Genomic DNA, 22413 nt, shown 5'->3' with positions numbered 1-22413 from the left:
TTTCACAAACCTCCATATTTGCATATAGACACTAAATTAAAAAAGTAATATATTTCGTATAGAGAGATATTACATTTTCTTAGCTACAAAATGGACTCAAGTAAAAAGCGAAGTCACATTGCTGCTAAAGCCACTATGGTAAGTGCTATGCTTTATTTGTTTATGAAAGGTTGAATGTGCGTCACTTGGTGTTTTGTGAAAACATTAGCACTGGCTACAGGTGAGTATTAGCCTGGTTATAAGTGAATATTAGCACCAGAAACAGCCGTGAAAATATAAGCACTGGTTAAAATTATAATTGGATTGTTTACCATTACTGCCAAGTGTCTTATAAATGTCAATAGAAATAGATCGATGGTTCATGTTATTTATATATATATATATATATATATATATATATATATATATATATATATATCGCTTCCCCATAACCAGACTAACATCAATTTCCTGATTTTATTAATTTATTTTAATTCCGAAATTGATTTATTGCTATAAGAGTACAGTTAAAAAAAACTGGTATTCATTGATATTTATGTTTTCAATCATTGTTTCCTTTTTATTTATTTATTTATTTATTATTTTTTGCCGACAAAAAAAAAAGATTTCTTAATGACCTGTGAATTGATCTGACATAATTTTCTGAATAAAAACATTAATTACTTCAAAATCTCGAAGAGGAATATTTGCCAAACGTGCCGTATCGAAAACACTTTTTGAACCTAGAAAAAATATGTATAAATGAATAAATTATTAACATCTGATGTGAAATAATTACATCCATTAGTGTATATTGGGGTTTCAAACTGCGGACCATCTATGTTTGAAAATATTTTTATTTTAACAAAATGGGTGCAGGTTGGTTGGCACCTGTCGTCTCTCCAAGGATGACACGTTTCATGTTTTGTAAATGTATTTTAGAACTTAACTCTCCGGTGGAATTTTGAAGGGAGGCCACTCTTCATCCTGAAGTAAAATTATACTAAACATTTTTTTAAATAAATATTTATTTTTAATAAAATTGTATTATTGTATTCTAATGTAACCTGTTTCATGGCTAAGAAGTAAAGGATTATTGGAAATATTTAGGAGACGAAATAGTTTAGCAAAACACTATTAGCTGACAGATTCTACTTTACCAGTAACTAATTCATCAAATAATCAACTTGGAAGATCTGCCTATTAAAAAATGATAACAATAACGCCGACAAGAAATTTGACTAAATACTGCAATTAACGTTTCAATTGGCAACGTATTCCATTTCTACTGACGCCATGTATTAAAAATAAAAGCATTCGTTCTCGACTTTTATTTTACTTGTGTATTTTATTTTCTTACATCAAAATATGTCTTCATTAATTTTATTAACGTCTTATAAAAAATTGTGTTCATACATTAACGTTAAACAGAAAATGTTTTCTGCATAAGTATGTATTTCAAAAGTATACACAAATGGCAGATATTCTGATCTAGCTATATTTATATGGGACATCGGCCTCAGGTCCCGTGTGTACATAACGTCGGCCTCAGGTCCCGTGTGTACGTAACGTCGGCCTCAGATCCCGTGTTTACATAACGTCGGCCTCAGGTCCCGTGTTTACATAACGTCGGCCTCAGGTCCCGTGTTTACATAACGTCGGCCTCAGGTCCCGTGTTTACATAAAGTCGGCCTCAGGTCCCGTGTGTACGTAACGTCGGCCTCAGGTCCCGTGTGTACGTAACGTCGGCCTTAGGTCCCGTGTGTACGTAACGTCGGCCTCAGGTCCCGTGTGTACGGAACGTCGGCCTCAGATTCCGTGTGTACATTACGTCGGCCATTAACGTCGGCCTCAGGTCCCGTGTGTACATAACGTCGGCCTCAGGTCCCGTGTTTACATAACGTCGGCCTCAGGTCCCGTGTTTACATAACGTCGGCCTCAGGTCCCGTGTTTACATAAAGTCGGCCTCAGGTCCCGTGTGTACGTAACGTCGGCCTCAGGTCCCGTGTGTACGTAACGTCGGCCTTAGGTCCCGTGTGTACGTAACGTCGGCCTCAGGTCCCGTGTGTACGTAACGTCGGCCTCAGGTCCCGTATGTACGTAACGTTGGCCTCAGGTCCCGTGTGTACGTAACGTCGGCCTCAGGTCCCGTGTGTACGTAACGTCGGCCTCAGGTCCTGTGTGTACGTAACGTCGGCCTCAGGTCCCGTGTGTACGGAACGTCGGCCTCAGGTCCCGTGTGTAAATAACGTCGGCCTCAGGTCCCGTGTGTATATAACGTCGGCCTTAGGTCCCGTGTGTAAATAACGTCGGCCTCAGGTCCCGTGTGTACGTAACGTCGGCCTCAGGTCCCGTGTGTACATAACGTCGGCCTCAGGTCCCGTGTGTACATAACGTCGGCCCTTAACGTCAGCCTCAGGTCCCGTGTGTACATAACGTCGGCCTCAGGTCCCGTGTGTACATAACGTCGGCCTCAGGTCCCGTGTGTACGTAACGTCGGCCTCAGGTCCCGTGTGTACGTAACTTCGGCCTCAGGTCCCGTGTGTACGTAACGTCGGCCTCAGGTCCCGTGTGTACGTAACGTTGGCCTCAGGTCCCGTGTGTACATAACGTCGGCCTCAGGTCCCGTGTGTACGGAACGTCGGCCTCAGGTCCCGTGTGTAAATAACGTCGGCCTCAGGTCCCGTGTGTACATAACGTCGGCCTCAGGTCCCGTGTGTACATAACGTCGGCCTCAGGTCCCGTGTGTATATAACGTCGGCCTTAGGTGCCGTGTGTAAATAACGTCGGCCTCAGGTCCCGTGTGTACGTAACGTCGGCCTCAGGTCCCGTGTGTACATAACGTCGGTCTCATGTCAAATTTACCTCGATAAGGTACGGATTTCTTAAAAATGTAGCGAGAAATGCCTCGTTTAAGAGACTGATATTACAATTTTATAACCTTAATTTGTTATAAATATTCTAGCTAGCAGGATTTTAGTGACTTTTCCCGTGTTGGAAAACGATTTCCGGGGGGAGGGGGGGGGGGGGGGGGCGGACAATGTCAAAAGTATATATTTTCTATATAAATTCCATTTCGTTCGAGGGGGCGGTAGACTTTCTTCGGGTTGGGGGGGGGGGGGTGCTTGAAAGAAACTCTGCTATAAGATGTTACGTAAAGTTACTCAAGGGATGTGATGTAGCCTATAGAGATGTTACGTAAAGTTACTCAAGGGATGTGATGTAGCCTATAGAGATGTTACGTAAAGTTACTCAATAGATGTGATGTAGCCTATAGAGATGTTACGTAAAGTTACTCAATGGATGTGATGTAGCCTATAGAGATGTTACGTAAAGTTACTCAAGGGATGTGATGTAGCCTATAGAGATGTTACGTAAAGTTACTCAAGGGATGTGATGTAGCCTATAGAGATGTTACGTAAAGTTACTCAATGGATGTGATGTAGCCTATAGAGATGTTACGTAAAGTTACTCAAGGGATGTGATGTAGCCTATAGAGATGTTACGTAAAGTTACTCAATGGATGTGATGTAGCCTATAGAGATGTTACGTAAAGTTACTCAATGGATGTGATGTAGCCTATAGAGATGTTACGTAAAGTTACTCAAGGGATGTGATGTAGCCTATAGAGATGTTACGTAAAGTTACTCAAGGGATGTGATGTAGCCTATAGAGATGTTACGTAAAGTTACTCAATAGATGTGATGTAGCCTATAGAGATGTTACGTAAAGTTACTCAATGGATGTGATTGAGCCTATAGAGATGTAACGTAAAGTTACTCAATGGATGTGATGTAGCCTATAGAGATGTTACGTAAAGTTACTCAAGGGATGTGATGTAGCCTATAGAGATGTTACGTAAAGTTACTCAATAGATGTGATGTAGCCTATAGAGATGTTACGTAAAGTTACTCAATGGATGTGATGTAGCCTATAGAGATGTTACGTAAAGTTACTCAAGGGATGTGATGTAGCCTATAGAGATGTTACGTAAAGTTACTCAATGGATGTGATGTAGCCTATAGAGATGTCACGTAAAGTTACTCAATGGATGTGATGTAGCATATAGAGATGTTACGTAAAGTTACTCAATGGATGTGATGTAGCCTATAGAGATGTTACGTAAAGTTACTCAAGGGATGTGATGTAGCCTATAGAGATGTTACGTAAAGTTACTCAATGGATGTGATGTAGCCTATAGAGATGTTACGTAAAGTTACTCAATGGATGTGATGTAGCCTATAGAGATGTTACGTAAAGTTACTCAATGGATGTGATGTAGCCTATAGAGATGTTACGTAAAGTTACTCAATGTATGTGATGTAGCCTATAGAGATGTTACGTAAAGTTACTCAATGGATGTGATGTAGCCTATAGAGATGTTACGTAAAGTTACTCAAGGGATGTGATGTAGCCTATAGAGATGTTACATAAAGTTACTCAATGGATGTGATGTAGCTTATAGAGATGTTACGTAAAGTTACTCAATGGATGTGATGTAGCCTATAGAGATGTTACGTAAAGTTACTGAATGGATGTGATGTAGCCTATAGAGGTGTTACGTAAAGTTACTCAATGGGGTAGGAGCTAGTTAAAACAGCAACATGACGTGATTCCCCTCCCCATTAACAACTGGTCATGTTTCCATCGTCCTTATCTCCAGATCAATTAGCGATGTCAATGACCCCACCTCCCCGGACCCTACCCTGGATTATAAACTGTAGTAGGACATATCCCCCTAACAATTATCCCACACGGTCAATTACAAACTGTAGTAGGACATATCCCCCTAACAATTATCCCACACCCTGGATTACAAACTGCAGTAAGACATATCCCCCTAACAATTATCCCACACCCTGGATCATAAACTGCAGTAAGACATATCCCCCTAACAATTATCCCACACCCTGGATCATAAACTGTAGTAAGACATATCCCCCTAACAATTATCGCACACCCTGGATCATAAACTGTAGTAAGACATATCCCCCTTACAATTATCCCACACGGTCAATTATAAGCTGCAGTAAGACATATCCCCCTTACAATTATCCTACACCCTGGATCATAAACTGCAGTAGGACATATCCCCTTACAATTATCCTACACCCTGGACTATAAACTGTAGTAGGACATATCCCCCTAACAATTATCCCACACGGTCAATTATAAACTGCAGTAAGACATATCCCCCTTACAATTATCCTACACCCTGGATTATAAACTGTAGTAGGACATATCCCCCTAACAATTATCCCACACGGTCAATTATAAACTGCAGTAAGACATATCCCCCTTACAATTATCCCACACCCTGGATTATAAACTGCAGTAAGACATATCCCCCTAACAATTATCCCACACCCTGGATTATAAACTGTAGTAGGACATATCCCCCTAACAATTATCCCACACCCTGGATTATAAACTGTAGTAGGACATATCCCCCTAACAATTATCCCACACCCTGGATTATAAACTGTAGTAGGACATATCCCCCTAACAATTATCCCACACCCTGGATTATAAACTGTAGTAGGACGTATCCCCCTTACATATATCCCACACCCTGGATCATAAACTGCAGTAGGACGTATCCCGCTTACAATTATCCCACACCCTGGACTATAAACTGCAGTAAGACATATCCCCCTAACAATTATCCCACACCCTGGATCATAAACTGCAGTAAGACATATCCCCCTTACAATTATCCCACACGGTCAATTATAAACTGTAGTAGGACATATCCCCCTAACAATTATCTCACACGGTCAATTATAAACTGCAGTAAGACATATCCCCCTAACAATTATTCCACACCCTGGATCATAAACTGCAGTAAGACATATACCCCTAACAATTATCTCACACGGTCAATTATAAACTGCAGTAAGACATATCCCCCTAACAATTATTCCACACCCTGGATTATAAACTGTAGTAGGACATATACCCCTAACAATTATCCCACACCCTGGATTATAAACTGTAGTAGGACGTATCCCCCTTACATATATCCCACACCCTGGATCATAAACTGCAGTAGGACGTATCCCGCTTACAATTATCCCACACCCTGGACTATAAACTGTAGTAGGACATATCCCCCTAACAATTATCTCACACGGTCAATTATAAACTGCAGTAAGACATATCCCCGTAACAATTATCCCACACCCTGGACTATAAACTGTAGTAGGACATATCCCCCTTACAATTATCCCACACCCTGGATTATAAACTGTAGTAAGACATATCCCCCTTACAATTATCCCACACCCTGGATTATAAACTGCAGTAAGACATATCCCCTTAACAATTATCCCACACCCTGGATCATAAACTGCAGTAAGACATATCCCCCTTACAATTATCCCACACCCTGGATTATAAACTGCAGTAAGACATATCCCCCTTACAATTATCCCACACCCTGGACTATAAACTGCAGTAAGACATATCCCCTTAACAATTATCCCACACCCTGGATTATAAACTGCAGTAAGACATATCCCCCTTACAATTATCCTACACCCTGGACTATAAACTGTAGTAGGACATATCCCCCTTACAATTATCCCACACGGTCAATTATAAACTGCAGTAAGACATATCCCCCTAACAATTATCCCACTCCCTGGATTATAAACTGTAGTAGGACATATCCCCCTAACAATTATCCCACACCCTGGATTATAAACTGTAGTAGGACGTATCCCCCTTACATATATCCCACACCCCGGATCATAAACTGCAGTAGGACGTATCCCGCTTACAATTATCCCACACCCTGGACTATAAACTGCAGTAAGACATATCCCCCTAACAATTATCCCACACCCTGGATTATAAACTGTAGTAGGACTCGATTACTTCTGTTGTTTGATGATTCACGATGTACTTTGCAATGAAATAGGTTAAATTACAAAATTATGAAATAGTTTAATTTAAAATTTAGTGAGAAATTCTACTAATATATATTATATAACTATATTATATATATATATATATATATATATATATATATATATATATATATATATATAGGCCTATATGTACATACAGCCTTTGGTTTGGCACTGATGTAATATACAGTTTTCGGTTGGTCACTAATGTAATTCATATACATCCTTTTTATCTGCTTATTTAAAACAACTTTAGCTGGGTTTTTTTTAGCGCAATTTCCATTCTGGAGAATTGCGATTATTAACTCGTCATTTCTGGGAATGGATGGATGGATGTCCGCAGCTTAAAGTCGTATCTCCTCCTCAATGAAGCAATATCGAGGACTAGTTTCAAAAGCAAATATGTTAAGCAAATTTCGAGGATGATTATGGGCCAAAAAATTCCCGGAATTCCTTCCTGGATTTCCCGGAAAAGCCAACAAACTTCGAAAAAATGCAGTTTTTAGCCCATATCTCGGCAACCAGACCACTTAGCGACTTGAAACATTTACCAATCGATTCCTGCCATAATTTAGAACAATATTGCCGAAGAAAGTTTTCAAAAATATCCTTTCGTTCGGTCACAAAAAATTAATTACTACTTTTCTAAACTGAGCATCGTGTAGGCTTTTTCCCCCTTTTTTTCGACTGATACGGGAGGCTAGCCTGTCGCGACGTGGGATCGTTCGCGTCACTGCGCGCGGCAAGAGAGAGAGGCGAGCTACGCGTCGCTTGTTTTTTTCCACGTGCTAATGTTTACAAACAAGAGGGCGGGTTTTAATCATAGTCAAATACTGATATAAACGTTTTAATATTTGGGCACCGTTGCTGAATATATGATTTATCTCGATTTAAAATTGTTATGGATAACATAAGGAAATTGCGCTTAAATTGTCTCTAGACTTTTTATTAACTTGTTTTAATCAATGATGAATAAAAGTCAAGAGTAGGCTATTTTATGTTTAATGAGTTATTTTAAAGATGTTAATAACAAATGTAACTAATCGATGATTTAAAAAAGGATCTGATATTATTTCCCTATCAGTTTTTCCTAAAGTCTACTCCGGTGATCTGATCCGTGTAACGGCTTTTCCTATAGTCTATTCAGGGGATCTGGGCCTAATTTCATTGGACTACCACAATTACAAGTACCTCACGGATTCCGAGAAGCTTCGCATTATAAACAGATTTCTAATTGATCTTTTATTTATTATTTTCATTTAAGTCTTTTCTAAGCATGATTTAATGTTTTTTTTTTTTTATTTGCAGTCTTTTATGAAAAGGCTTTCCGAGGCTGACACAAGCAAATATTTTGTGAAAGGAAAAAATCAATCAGAAGATTTCACGCATTTAAAGCCTAATAATTTGCCAAGTATCAAAGCATCAGTTTCCTCTCGTGCTGTTGATTCCCACACAGACACATTGGTTCCCCCCGTCGGGACTGCAGCTCACAAACCAACAAACATGAAGAAAGCCAGCAGCCACAACACCAACTCGCCGACTGTCCAATCCCACAGCACAAACTCCAGCTCGACAGAGACGACCATCGCATCTGATGATCTAGCCTATGGTGAGATGGAAGACTCAACACAGGAGGACCTAGTCCACCTGGATGGTCAAGACTTTGCGAGGTCGCAAGCCAACAGCAGCTCACGTCTTCATGCTGTCACCAGCCAAGTGCAAGAAATTGAAAGATGGCTCACCAAATCTAATCACGGAAGTGTAAGGTTTGTTCATTTGACTCAAAGTCATTGACTATTTGATATACCTGGCCTTAAAGTTATACATTGATCTTTCTCATTCTGCGCTAAAAGAATGTAGTTTTTGCTCTATAGAAAAGTGTAACGGGTTTTGTAGGATGGGAGATTTTGAAATCTAACTTTCCTTTATTTACCTGGCTTTGTAGGATGGAAGATTTTGAAATCTAACTTTCCTTTATTTACCTGGCTTTGTAGGATGGAAGATTTTGAAATCTAACTTTCCTTTATTTACCTGGCTTTGAAGGGTGGAAGATTTTGAAGACAGTTTCTACTTGACACTTGGTGAGTACATGTTCAAACAGTTACATAGTGTCCAATGTATTGATCGAGCTACTCAGACAGACTGGACCTGGCGATATATGGCGGAAAGATGGCGCAATGCCAAGATTCTCGTTTCTACCGATCAAACTAGACTACGCCGTGAGTAAACTGCTCTACTGTCATAGATGTTTATGTTGTTTATGTGGCTTACATTGTTTATGTTGTTTAGGTGGCTTACATTTTTTTTATGTTGATTATGTTGTTTAGGTGACTTACGTTGTTGGTTGTTTATGTGGCTTACGTTGTTTATGTTGTTTAGTTGGCTTACGTTGTTTATGTTGTTTATGTGGCTTACGTTGTTTATGTTGTTTAGTTGGCTTACGTTGTTTATGTTGTTTAGGTGGCTTACGTTGTTTATGTTGTTTAGGTGGATTACGTTGTTTATGTTGTTTAGTTGGCTTACGTTATTCATGTTGTTTAGTTGGCTTACGTTGCTTATGTTGTTTACGTTGTTTAGACGGCTTACGTTGTTTATGTTGGTTATGTGTATAGGTGGCTTACGTTGGTTATGTTGTTTAGGTGGCTTATGTTATTTATGTTGTTTAGTTGGCTTACGTTGTTTACGTGGTTTATGTTGTTTAGGTGGCTTACGTTGTTTATGTTGTTAATGTTGTTTAGGTGGCTTACATGGGTTATGTTGTTTATGCTGTTTAGATGGCTGACGTTGTTTATGCTGTTTAGGTGGCTTACGTTGTTTATGTTGTTTAGGTGGCTTACGTTGTTTATATTGTTTAGGTGGCTTACATTGTTTATGTTGTTTGCGCTGGTTATGTTGTGTACGCTGTTTATGTTGTAATTTTGTTTATGTTGTTTAGGTGGCTTACGTTGTTTATGTTGTTAATGTTGTTTAGGTGGCTTACATGGGTTATGTTGTTTATGCTGTTTAGATGGCTGACGTTGTTTATGCTGTTTAGGTGGCTTACGTTGTTCATGTTGTTTAGGTGGCTTACGTTGTTTATATTGTTTAGGTGGCTTACATTGTTTATGTTGTTTGCGCTGGTTATGTTGTTTACGCTGTTTATGTTGTAATTTTGTTTATGTTGTTTAGGTGGCTTACGTTGTTTATGTTGTTTACGTTGTTTATGTTGTAATGTTGTTTATGTTGTAATGTTGTTTATGTTGTAACGTTGTTTATTTTGTTGATGTACGTGTTTGTGTTAGTGTTTATGGTTGTTGGTGGTGATGGTTAGGGTCGAGTGAGGTAGGCTTTTTGCCAGGAGCTATTGATAGTACTTAAATAAGAGAGACAATGCCGAATCAATTAAGTGATAATTGCATAAATATATTCAGATTTGTAAAATATAACATCAGTGTTTACGGCATTTCTGTATTTCTATTTCAGGTAGTGATGACCTGGTAAGGATTTTTAACAGTTTTTTTTTTAACTTTTTTCTTACACTCAGTAGAGATATGCTCACTTTAAGATATTGGTTAATGGTGTAGTAAAGTAATGGTGAATGGTGTAATGTAATGTTGAGTGGTGTTAGGTAGTGGTTAATGGTAGTAGTGAATGGTAATGGTGAATGGTGTAAGGTAGTGGTGTGTAGGGTAGCATGTTAGGTGTAGGATAGCAAGTTAGGTAGAGGTGTAGGATAGCATGTTAGGTAGAGGTGTAGGATAGCATGTTAGGTGTAGGGTAGCATGTTAAATGTAGGGTAGCATGTTAGGTAGAGGTGTAGGATAGCATGTTAGGTGTAGGATAGCATGTTAGGTGTAGGATAGCATGTTAGGTGTAGGATAGCATGTTAGGTGTAGGATAGCATGTTAGGTGTAGGATAGCATGTTAGGTAGAGGTGTAGGATAGCATGTTAGGTGTAGGGTAGCATGTTAAATGTAGGGTAGCATGTTAGGTAGAGGTGTAGGATAGCATGTTAGGTGTAGGATAGCATGTTAGGTGTAGGATAGCATGTTAGGTGTAGGATAGCATGTTAGGTGTAGGATAGCATGTTAGGTGTAGGATAGCATGTTAGGTAGAGGTGTAGGATAGCATGTTAGGTGTAGGGTAGCATGTTAGGTAGAGGTGTAGGGTAGCGTGTTAGGTGTAGGATAGCATGTTAAATGTAGGGTAGCATGTTAGGTGTAGGGTAGCATGTTAGGTGTAGGGTAGCATGTTAAATGTAGGGTAGCATGTTAGGTGTAGGGTAGCATGTTAGGTGTAGGGTAGCATGTTAGGTGTAGGGTAGCATGTTAGATGTAGGGTAGCATGTTAGATGTAGGATAGCATGTTAGGTGTAGGGTAGCATGTTAGGTGTAGGGTAGCATGTTAGATGTAGGGTAGCATGTTAGATGTAGGATAGCATGTTAGGTGTAGGGTAGCATGTTAGGTGTAGGGTAGCATGTTAGGTGTAGGATAGCATGTTGGGTAGAGGTGTAGGATAGCATGTTAGGTGTAGGGTAGCATGTTAGATGTAGGGTAGCATGTTAGGTGTAGGGTAGCATGTTAAATGTAGGGTAGCATGTTAGGTGTAGGGTAGCATGTTAGGTGTAGGGTAGCATGTTAGATGTAGGGTAGCTTGTTAGGTAGAGGTGTAGGGTAGCATGTTAGGTGTAGGGTAGCATGTTAGGTGTAGGGTAGCATGTTAGGTGTAGGATAGCATGTTAGATGTAGGGTAGCATGTTAGGTGTAGGGTAGCATGTTAGGTGTAGGATAGCATGTTAGGTGTAGGATAGCATGTTAGGTGTAGGATAGCATGTTAGGTGTAGGATAGCATGTTAGGTAGAGGTGTAGGGTAGCATGTTAGGTGTAGGATAGCATGTTAGGTGTAGGGTAGCATGTTAGGTGTAGGATAGCATGTTAGGTGTAGGATAGCATGTTAGGTGTAGGATAGCATGTTAGATGTAGGATAGCATGTTAGGTAGAGGTGTAGGATAGCATGTTAGGTAGAGGTGTAGGGTAGCATGTTAGGTGTAGGATAGCATGTTAGGTGTAGGATAGCATGTTAGGTAGAGGTGTAGGGTAGCATGTTAGGTGTAGGATAGCATGTTAGGTGTAGGGTAGCATGTTAGGTGTAGGATAGCATGTTAGATGTAGGGTAGCATGTTAGGTGTAGGATAGCATGTTAAATGTAGGGTAGCATGTTAGGTGTAGGATAGCATGTTAGATGTAGGGTAGCATGTTAGGTGTAGGGTAGCATGTTAGGTAGAGGTGTAGGGTAGCATGTTAGGTGTAGGATAGCATGTTAGGTGTAGGGTAGCATGTTAGGTGTAGGATAGCATGTTAGGTGTAGGATAGCATGTTAGATGTAGGGTAGCATGTTAGGTGTAGGATAGCATGTTAAATGTAGGGTAGCATGTTAGGTGTAGGATAGCATGTTAGATGTAGGGTAGCATGTTAGGTGTAGGATAGCATGTTAGGTGTAGGATAGCATGTTAGGTGTAGGGTAGCATGTTAGGTGTAGGATAGCATGTTAGATGTAGGGTAGCATGTTAGATGTAGGATAGCATGTTAGATGTAGGGTAGCATGTTAGGTGTAGGATAGCATGTTAAATGTAGGGTAGCATGTTAGGTGTAGGATAGCATGTTAGATGTAGGGTAGCATGTTAGATGTAGGGTAGCATGTTAGATGTAGGGTAGCATGTTAGGTGTAGGGTAGCATGTTAGGTGTAGGATAGCATGTTAGGTGTAGGGTAGCATGTTAGATGTAGGGTAGCATGTTAGATGTAGGGTAGCATGTTAGATGTAGGGTAGCATGTTAGATGTAGGGTAGCATGTTAGGTAGAGGTGTAGGGTAGCATGTTAGATGTAGGGTAGCATGTTAGGTGTAGGATAGCATGTTAGATGTAGGGTAGCATGTTAGGTGTAGGGTAGCATGTTAAATGTAGGGTAGCATGTTAGATGTAGGATAGCATGTTAGGTGTAGGGTAGCATGTTAAATGTAGGGTAGCATGTTAGGTGTAGGGTAGCATGTTAGGTGTAGGGTAGCATGTTAGATGTAAGGTAGCATGTTAGGTGTAGGGTAGCATGTTAGGTGTAGGGTAGCATGTTAGGTGTAGGGTAGCATGTTAAATGTAGGGTAGCATGTTAGGTGTAGGGTAGCATGTTAGGTGTAGGGTAGCATGTTAGGTGTAGGGTAGCATGTTAGGTGTAGGGTAGCATGTTAGATGTAAGGTAGCATGTTAGGTATAGGGTAGCATGTTAGGTGTAGGGTAGCATGTTAGGTATAGGGTAGCATGTTAGGTGTAGGGTAGCATGTTAGGTGTAGGGTAGCATGTTAGGTGTAGGGTAGCATGTTAGGTGTAGGGTAGCTTGTTAGGTAGAGGGTAGCATGTTAGGTAGAGGTGTAGGGTAGCATGTTAGGTGTAGGGTAGCTAGTTAGGTATAGGGTAGCATGTTAGATGTAGAGTAGCATGTTAAGTGTAGGGTAGCAAGTTAGGTAGGTTTAGGGTAGCATGTTTGATTTTAGAGTTATATTTGTGTTTAATTTAACAAGTCAAGTTTTATGAGGCCTTTGACCTAATGTTCGCATTATTATTTTTTTCTTTTATAGTCTCACGACTTGTCAGGTATGATGTTTTTAATATACATATTATGTATGTGCATAACAGTAAACTACTTCGTTAAAATATTTTTATACAGCCATAATATGTTTACATTTGTGTAAACTATTTACATAAACTTTAAGGCACATGTTATTTATTAACAAATATTTTATGTCTATAAATACTTGAATATTGCGTTAATACACTGTCATTATAACATTACTGGACAGCATGCACATTATACATTATATATATTACTAGAGATCACTAATTTGAAAGATAAACATACTTTTCTCATTTGAAATATTGCTTTTGATTTATTATTTTATTATCTGTCTACACTTGGTATATTTTTTTTATACCCTAGGATTTCAGCTTTCACTAGGTAGGGCAAAGGCTTCAAATATTGAAAGTAAGTTTGTGAAGATTTTTCATTAAATTGTGTATGTAATTTAAGCTTTTACCAAGAAATACTTACGCACTAGGCTAAAATTAGGCTAAAAGATCAGTAGACGTCAAATTAGGCTAAAAGACCAGTAGGCGTCAAATTAGGCTAAAAGACCAACAGACGTCAAATTAGGCTAAAAGACCACTAGGCGACAAATTAGGCTAAAAGACTAATAGACGTCAAGTTGGGCTAAAAGACCAGTAAACGTCAAGTTGTGATTAAAGACCAATAGACGTCAAGTTATGCTAAAAGACCAATAGACGTCAAGTTGGGCTAGAAGAGACGACGTCAAGTTGGGCTAAAAGACCAATAGACGTCAAATTAGGCTTAAAGACCAATAGACGTCAAATTAGGCATGCACATTATACATTATATATATTACTATAGATCACCAATTTGAAACATAAACATACTTTTCTCATTTGAAATATTGCTTTAGATTTATTATTTTATTATCTGTCTACACTTGGTATATTTTTTTATACCCTAGGATTTCAGCTTTCACTAGGTAGGGCAAAGGCTGCAAATATTGAAAGTAAGTTTGTGAAGATTGTTCTTTAAATTGAGTATTTATTTTAATCTTTTACCAAGAAATACTTAAGCACTAGGCTAAAATTAGGCTAAAAGACCAGTAGACGTCAAATTAGGCTAAAAGACCAGTAGGCGTCAAATTAGGCTAAAAGACCAACAGACGTCAAATTAGGCTAAAAGACTAGTAGACGTCAAGTTGTGTTAATGTTGGCAACACACAACTACACTTTCTGTCAACTTAATGTTGGCGAAAAACAGCCCAACATTTTTAATTAACTTGTTTTGTAATTATTTCTACCTATATGAATTACTTAGTAGCCTCAACATCCTTTGTAAAAAAAATAGTTAATTTTACACTGACCATACCAAAAATAGACTAGTATTTTTAACTCCAGATAACACCAAAGATTTTTAATGAATTAATAACAACGTGGTGTTTTTTTTTCCAGGATACAAAATAATGTTCGCAAAAAAACGTAAGTAAATGATACTTTATTTTATTATACATATTGTAATCATTTGATTTAGAAACCTTAATAAAATGTGTAACAAATACAAAAAGTAAATTAGGAAATGAAATTATAGCGTCTACGTACTGTGTTAGACTTGAATTGATTTTTGTTGTAACACTAATATTGGCTTTAATGTCGTTAGTTCATTGACAACTAATTCTACAAAGCAATTATTGAGCAGATACAATTACAAGGTTAGTTAGCGGAAGATCTACTTTTTGACCTGATGACTTGATAACATAATTGTGTTTACTTTCAGTAAAAGAGGTTGTTGAAATAAGAGAGTGTCGGTCCAATGACAAATGTGTCGACTCTACAGACTTGGTTTACGATCCACAAGAATATTTTAGACAGCGGGCTCAGCGAGTCCATAATCAAAATGCAAAGAAGAAGAAAAAAGACAATGTTAGAAAGTCCAGGTCGAACACACCATTCCAGTCACAAACTGTAGTGGCAATCAATCAGCCAAGCGAGCAGGGAGCATCCGATGAAGAACACAGCTCCAAGTCTAAAGAGAACTCGAGTTCTGAGGAGCATTCTGTAGAATCTTGATTGGACCAAGTAATGCCAGAACACGGTCATCAATCGAATGGACTTACACAGCATAACATATTATACAGCTTTTCAACTTATACAACACATAACATAGTATATCGTTTGTAAAAGTATATAATCCATTAACGTATTATACACATCATCATATATAATATACAAGCAATAAAATTATACAACACACAACTTATTATACAAATCATAACATATAATACAATCAATAACATTAAACAACGCATAACATTATGCGAAACATAAGATTATACAACATATAAATTTTTAATGGTAACTAAACATCCATTGGAATATAATCACTGGCAGAAATATGTTGCTACATTAGATCAAAACATACATAACTGTGTGTACGAAAACTGGAGATTTATATATCTCCAAGTGTCTGAAATGTTTGTATGTAGCAATTTGTACCTAAGTCAATACATCAGATAGAAAAAAAAACATAACGCTTTAAACTTATTTTTGTAGGATCTGTAATATAAGGCTGGTGGTAGTGTATCAGTCATTTCCTTCCATCGTTCCTTCCTCGCGTCATCGTTGTAGGTTTTTGAACCACGAAAGTAAATATTGAATCATGCAGAGCTTTTAAATTGCATCGCATTGACTTATAGTAAGAAATTGAGTAGGGTTTGTTTATATAACAACTTGAATTTATTTTATAGGTGCCACAGTTTTTATTCTTTCGCATAACATGAAGAAATATTAAATACACACACATTGCTAAAACATATTAAACGGATCTAGATTCTATGTCAAATAATATTTTTGCTTAAAATTCTAGAAAAATTGGATACGTTTTAATAAAAGTAGGGTCGAAAAACTAATTAATCAAAATATTTAATAATTTTGTCAGGGGGGTAATTTAAAAATAAATTCAACTCTAATAAAAAAAAAATTTGAATGCAATAATATAATTAGCATGGACTGATAAAGTGCAATATGGTAGGTAAAACAAGGATATATTAAATACTGTCTTTTGTTTATTTTATGAATAAGATAGGGTATTATAATCGTTTTATGAATGAGATAGGGTATTATAGATATTACTAAGATGAATCAGGCGGTTCCACAGGTGTCCCGGCAGGGTGCGATTTAGCGCACCGGGCTAGACTGTAAGCACTATGCGTTGATGCTTGCATTTAAGTAGTTGCGTTTTCGTTTGTGTTTACGTTCGTTTTTTCTTTTAAGTTCGTGTTGCTTTTGTGTTTTCGTTTGTGTTCGTTTGCATTTTGTTTGTATTGTGTTTGTGTTTTCTTTTGCGTTTTCTTTTGTGTCTGTAGTTACGTTGTGTTTATTTTTTCGTTTGTGTTTTTTGCATTTGTGTTGGCATTGTGTTTGTGTTTGCATTGTTTTCATAGCACCTGCTACAAACGTCCCTCTAAACTCAGATGAGGTTAATTTCATGTTTTAAAGGATTATGCATCTTGTTACAACCGACATCTATTCTAAGGTGTTGTGTGCTCGTTGGAGCCAGGTGGACAATGAACACAGTCCATAAAGAGAATCTGTATAATTTACTGGTATTTTTCATCAATAAGAAGAAACGTGACAATAAGAAAACGGACGAGTTGGCCTACACTGTTGACACCTCACCACATTGCTTCAGACACTGCTTTGTTCACACACTTTCAAGGGGAGGCCACTCCAAACACTCTCTCCGTGCCTACATATTTTCGTTATAGCCTACGTCACAATCTTAAGGGAAATTACGTCGTAATTATTAAATCTTTTTCCGGATTGTCACACGCACACATAGATAGATAGATAGTTAGATAGATAGATAGATATAGATATATGGGGGGGGGGCGCAAAATAAAGGTTCGCCCCGGGCGACGGGAGGGGTCACTACGCCTCTGTGGCCCTTCGCTCCCCATGGACTACAAAGAAATAAGTAACAGTGGCGTAGCGGGGGTGGGCGGACCGCACCGGGTGACACCAAGGCAAAAAATAGCAAAATACAGAGAGAAAAATGATGATTCCACTTAATTAAGTGATTAATTAGAGTGTTAAATAGTCTTAATTAAATAGTTACATCAACTCAACGTTGTAAAATATGCATGAGGTAAACGGTTTGGTTGAGAATCGTATTAACTTATATGTTCATCCATGTATGGAGGGGCGGGGGGGGGGGGTTAAAATGAAATACATACGTTTAAATAAATATTTCGTTATAAATTATGTTATGTATTATACTAAAATTGTACAAATTAATTGCTAAAGTGAATTTATTATAATATTTGATTTATACTTTTAAAGGAAGCTTTTGCAGTTCTAATTACCTTGCGAGTAATAAGTTTGCGACTACACAAATGCTAGCATGCCATACTATTACTCTGACTGTTTAAACTTAGGCCCTAAGCACTCCACATAACAGCCGATCACCAATTAATTAATCATCTTAATTCTCAAAAGTTTTTTGAAAACCTAAGCGAAGCTAGGCAGTATGCCTAGAATATGTATATATATATGTATATATATATATATATATATATATATATATATATATATATATATATATATATATATATATATATATATAATATATATACGTATATATATATATATATATATATATATATATATATATATATATATATATATATATATATATATATATATAAAAATATAGGCGAACTTAAAACGCGCTTAAGTTATAGCCTACGCTTTGACAAACCTGAAGTGGGTTAAGAATCACTTCAAGTTACCAGAAATCGCAGTAAAGTTGGGAAAAAAAATGAAATAATACTTATATTTATATAATATGAAATTTCTTGATCGTAACTGAAACGGTATTCGGGTTATGGTGTTTTCATACATACACAGATGAACAGGGTGGAAGGTTAAAAAACATCAAAATTTGTCAAAATCGCAACTTAAAATTTTGCAGTTATTAAAATGCGTCCTTGGGTTTTCTCGATAACGTTAAAAACAGACAGAACGCGGCATACGATAATTTGGGGTGAAAACTATTAAATGTCATTTTGTTTTTGTGCGTGATTACAATACTTCTTTTACAAGAAAGTAAAAGTTATTTAAACGTTTTTAATAACAAGCTTTTTCATAAAAATGTACTAAAAAGTAGAAAATATAAATTATTTCTTTAAATTTATAATAATAGTTTTGCTGTCTGTCTATGTAGGCCTATCTATCTATCTATCTATCTATCTATCTATCTATCTATCTATCTATCTATCTATCTATCTATCTATCTATCTATCTATCTATCTATCTATCTATCTATCTATCTATCTATCTATCTATCTGTCTAGAGAAAACACAAGCAAATTAAAAACATACATAGTTAAACGAAAACGAAACATGACGTCACATTGAAGCATATAGTAGAAATTAGTCTACAGACGGAGAGTGCACACAGCAATATGACGTTATTGATTCTCGAGTAAACATTGAATTAAAAAGCCAATTTTGTCTAATCTTAAAAGTGGTTTGCGTGAAGAGTTTCTTTCATACTATTCTTCGGGTAGTGGCGAAGCCCATCCCCCGCGTGAGAACGTCTAAGCCGACCCCCCCCCCCCCCTCCAACTCAAAAGAAATGTCGTCATCGATACTGTATAATAAAATTAAAGCCTAATTCGTGTGTCTAATCTAAAAAGTGGTTTGCGTGCAGAGTTTCTTTCATGCAATTCTTCGAGTAGTGGCTAAGCGCGACACCAGTGTTTCTTTCAGACTTTTTCCTCCCCGGAGGGAGGAACTTTTTCTAATCTAAAAAGTGTTTAGCGTGCACAGTTTTTTTCATGCATCTCTTCCGGTAGGGGTGAAGCCCCGCCCAGGTTCTTTCTTTAGTTTGTAAGATCTACAAATGCGACCAGTGTTTCTTTCAGACTTTTTCCTCTCCGGAGAGGGGTGGGGGTACTTGAAATTTTCAAGGGCGGGGGTAGAATTTTCTGGGAGGGGGCGGACACTGGAAGAGTATATTATTATATTTCGTTGAATGGGACGGTAGACATGTTTGGGGGGGGGGGGGGGGGGTTGGTTTTAGTTTAGAGAAAATAGACAGCACTATCAACCTAGCGCCCGTTGTATCCTTCCTCAACGGGCCATTTTTCTCGTGTATAATATTAATGCGTTATTATTTAAATCACAGTAAAGAAAAGTATCGATCATCATATTATTTGCTGAATACCTTTACTAGAAGTCAATAAGCCACGTTTTTCTTTACAGTTATTTAAATGGTAGGGCATTTACACACACACACACACACACACACACATATATATATATATATATATATATATATATATATATATATATATATATATATATATATATATATATATATATATATATATATATATATATATACATATATATATATATGTTACGGTCAAAGCCCGAAATGCGGCCAAACTCAGGATTGGCTGGCCAATGTGCGCATTGGCCGGCTCTCTTGGCCAAAGCCCGAAGAACATAGCACTAAGAGCGTATTTCGTACATTGGCCGGCCAATGCGCGCACTGGCCGTGATGTCCTGGCCAATATTCTATCTAGACTAAATTGTGATCACGTTTTCATTTACTGGGTGCGGATTCATTGTGAGTAACGTATTGTTTGGCTATTGTTTGTATAGCATTCTATATGCAATGCGACATTGACCAAAAGGACCGTCAGATCAAGAGACAGACATACCATATGGCTGCCAAAATAAATAATCCAAATCCTAATGGAAAAGAATTTGTGAATCAAATTAATTCTGAACTAAAGAACATGTGGCCTGAACTTAAACTAGTTCACAGAAAACCAGGCATGGCCAAAGCCAATGTTCAGTAGAACGTGCCAACTAAGATGATCGAACATGATGATGACATGGATGCAGACAGATGAATCAGCTCATTGGGCTGAGAGTCTTATGAAAAACCGTAATTTTCATTAAGGAATCCAACAATCGCCATACGAAGCCTTGTTTGGACTTAGCACTTCAAATCTACCAAGATAGGCTCTCGATCAGTTAGCTACTTAAGAAGATCTTGAGAACATTGAACAAGAAATGGAGGTTACCATAAATGCAACGACATCATCAGCTAACACATCTGCTGCCGTGGCAATAATGTGGCCAACAGATTCTGTATAGCTTGTGATAAACATTGTAGTTCAGCCCATTCTTGTGGATCCTGCGACAACGATGTCCATGCTATTTGCGGAATACACAATGAAGCAGACGAAGGGTACGGAGGAAATATTACCTGCAGATTGTGTCACAATAAACAAGACATCGTGGACAACAGGTCAGCAGCTCATACTAGCTTGCAAACTCAAGGTGTTAAGATGCTTAAAACATCAAATTCAAAATTTAAACAAGCTGAAGTGGATGACAATGTACGCATCCGTATACCAGATGTTGACAGAGGTTGCGGTAATCCCTGAAGCGTCATTGCAGTTGTCATGAGCGTCGAGGGCGCTTTCTACTATTTAGGAACGGAACATGGTGTTCTAAACCAACTGTATGCTACAAGTGAGTTTTCAATTCTTCACGAAAAACTGCTCATATTATCGTCAGTGTGAACTGAGGAAAAATCACCACGAACCATCGCATCTTCACAATCATTGACCGGCGGCCAAGGCTAGACTCGCTGCAATTGCACAACTAAGTGCACAAAAAATCGCTGCAACTGTAAAAATAAAAAGCTATTATGTAATTCTAAAAGCCATAAAAGTTGTCGTAACAAGTGATAATATTGATTGATTGAGACTATAGTACAATAAAATATTTGAATGTTTCTGTAATTTATTTTAATGAATAATCAATAAAGACTTAGTTTCATGATCTTTACGGTATAAAAAAACAACCCAAACCTGCTCATGATCTTTTAATTCGGACTTTGGCCGGTCTTCCCTAGCCAGATGATCTTCTAATCAAGAGCTATTTCAGACTTCGGCCGGTCCACATGATCCAAAAGAATGAGCTGCACTACAATGTTTTTCACAAACTATATAGAATCTGTTGGCCACATTATTGCCACGCAACTGGTCTGGACGTTCCGCCACGGCAGTAGATGTGTTAGCTGAGGATGTCGTTGCATTTATGGCAACCTCCATTTCTTGTTCAATGTTCTCAAGATCTTCCTCAGTAACTATTTTATCGAGAGCCATAAATGGAAACTAACATGGATTTACATTTTTTTTTCTTTTGACAGCGATCTGCTATGTCTGTCTCATGGTCTGACGGCCCTTTTGATCCATGTCGCCTTGCATATAGAATGCTATACAAACAAGAGCTAAACAATACGTTACTCTCAATGAAAACGCACCCAGAATAATGAAAATGCGATCACAACTTAGTCTAGATAGAACATTGGCCAGGACATCCCGGCCAGTGCGCGCATTGGCCGGCCAATGTAAGCAATACGATCTTAGTGCTAAGTTCTTCGGGCTTTGGCCAAGAGAGCCGGCCAATGCGCGGATTGGCCAGCCAATCCGCGCTTTGGCCGCATTTCGGGCTTTGACCGTAAGGGGTCATCCATAAATGACGTCACACTCGTAGGGGGGAGGGGGGGGGTCCGCAATTTTGTGACGATGTGTGATGAGGGGGAGGGGGGGGGTCAGATGTTGCGACGTCACATTATTGCATTATAAAAAAGCAATGTTAGAAAACGAATTTTAGACGTTATTTCGCGTTTTAGATAACTGTTTTAATAAATTGTAATAGTTTAGACAAGATTTTGGAAAAATATCAATGTTTTAAAAAAATTCAACTGCAATTTTGAGGGGGGTTGTAGGTTGAGGTGTGACGTCATTTTAGGGGGGGGGGGTCTGGCTTTTTGTGACGAAGTGTGACGGAGGGGAGGGGGGGAGGTAAAAATCGTCAAAAAAAGCGTGACGTCATTTATGGATGACCCCTAACATATATAT

General features: G+C 38.1%; 1 protein-coding gene across 1 annotated transcript in view; it reads left to right on the top strand.

Moving 5' to 3' along the window:
- The window catches only part of LOC131942645 (uncharacterized), a 32253-nt gene extending 16246 nt beyond the window's left edge, over window positions 1-16007 (top strand). Inside the window, exons 3-11 of the mRNA XM_059302543.1 lie at window positions 84-138; window positions 8199-8656; window positions 8934-9109; window positions 10353-10366; window positions 13498-13513; window positions 13857-13901; window positions 14428-14472; window positions 14918-14944; window positions 15240-16007. Coding sequence (XP_059158526.1) covers window positions 91-138; window positions 8199-8656; window positions 8934-9109; window positions 10353-10366; window positions 13498-13513; window positions 13857-13901; window positions 14428-14472; window positions 14918-14944; window positions 15240-15532 — 1122 coding nt within the window. The 5' untranslated portion in view covers window positions 84-90 and the 3' untranslated portion in view covers window positions 15533-16007. The remainder of the gene's footprint in view (window positions 1-83; window positions 139-8198; window positions 8657-8933; window positions 9110-10352; window positions 10367-13497; window positions 13514-13856; window positions 13902-14427; window positions 14473-14917; window positions 14945-15239) is intronic.
- The last annotated feature ends 6406 nt before the right edge of the window (window positions 16008-22413 follow it).

The sequence above is a fragment of the Physella acuta genome, unplaced genomic scaffold (genome assembly GCF_028476545.2).
Source record: "Physella acuta isolate Inbredline_101_S28 unplaced genomic scaffold, ASM2847654v3 ptg000416l, whole genome shotgun sequence".
Taxonomy (NCBI): Eukaryota; Metazoa; Mollusca; class Gastropoda; family Physidae; genus Physella; species Physella acuta.
Note: the sequence above shows the minus strand (reverse complement) of the source record. Positions and strands in the feature narration are given on the sequence as shown.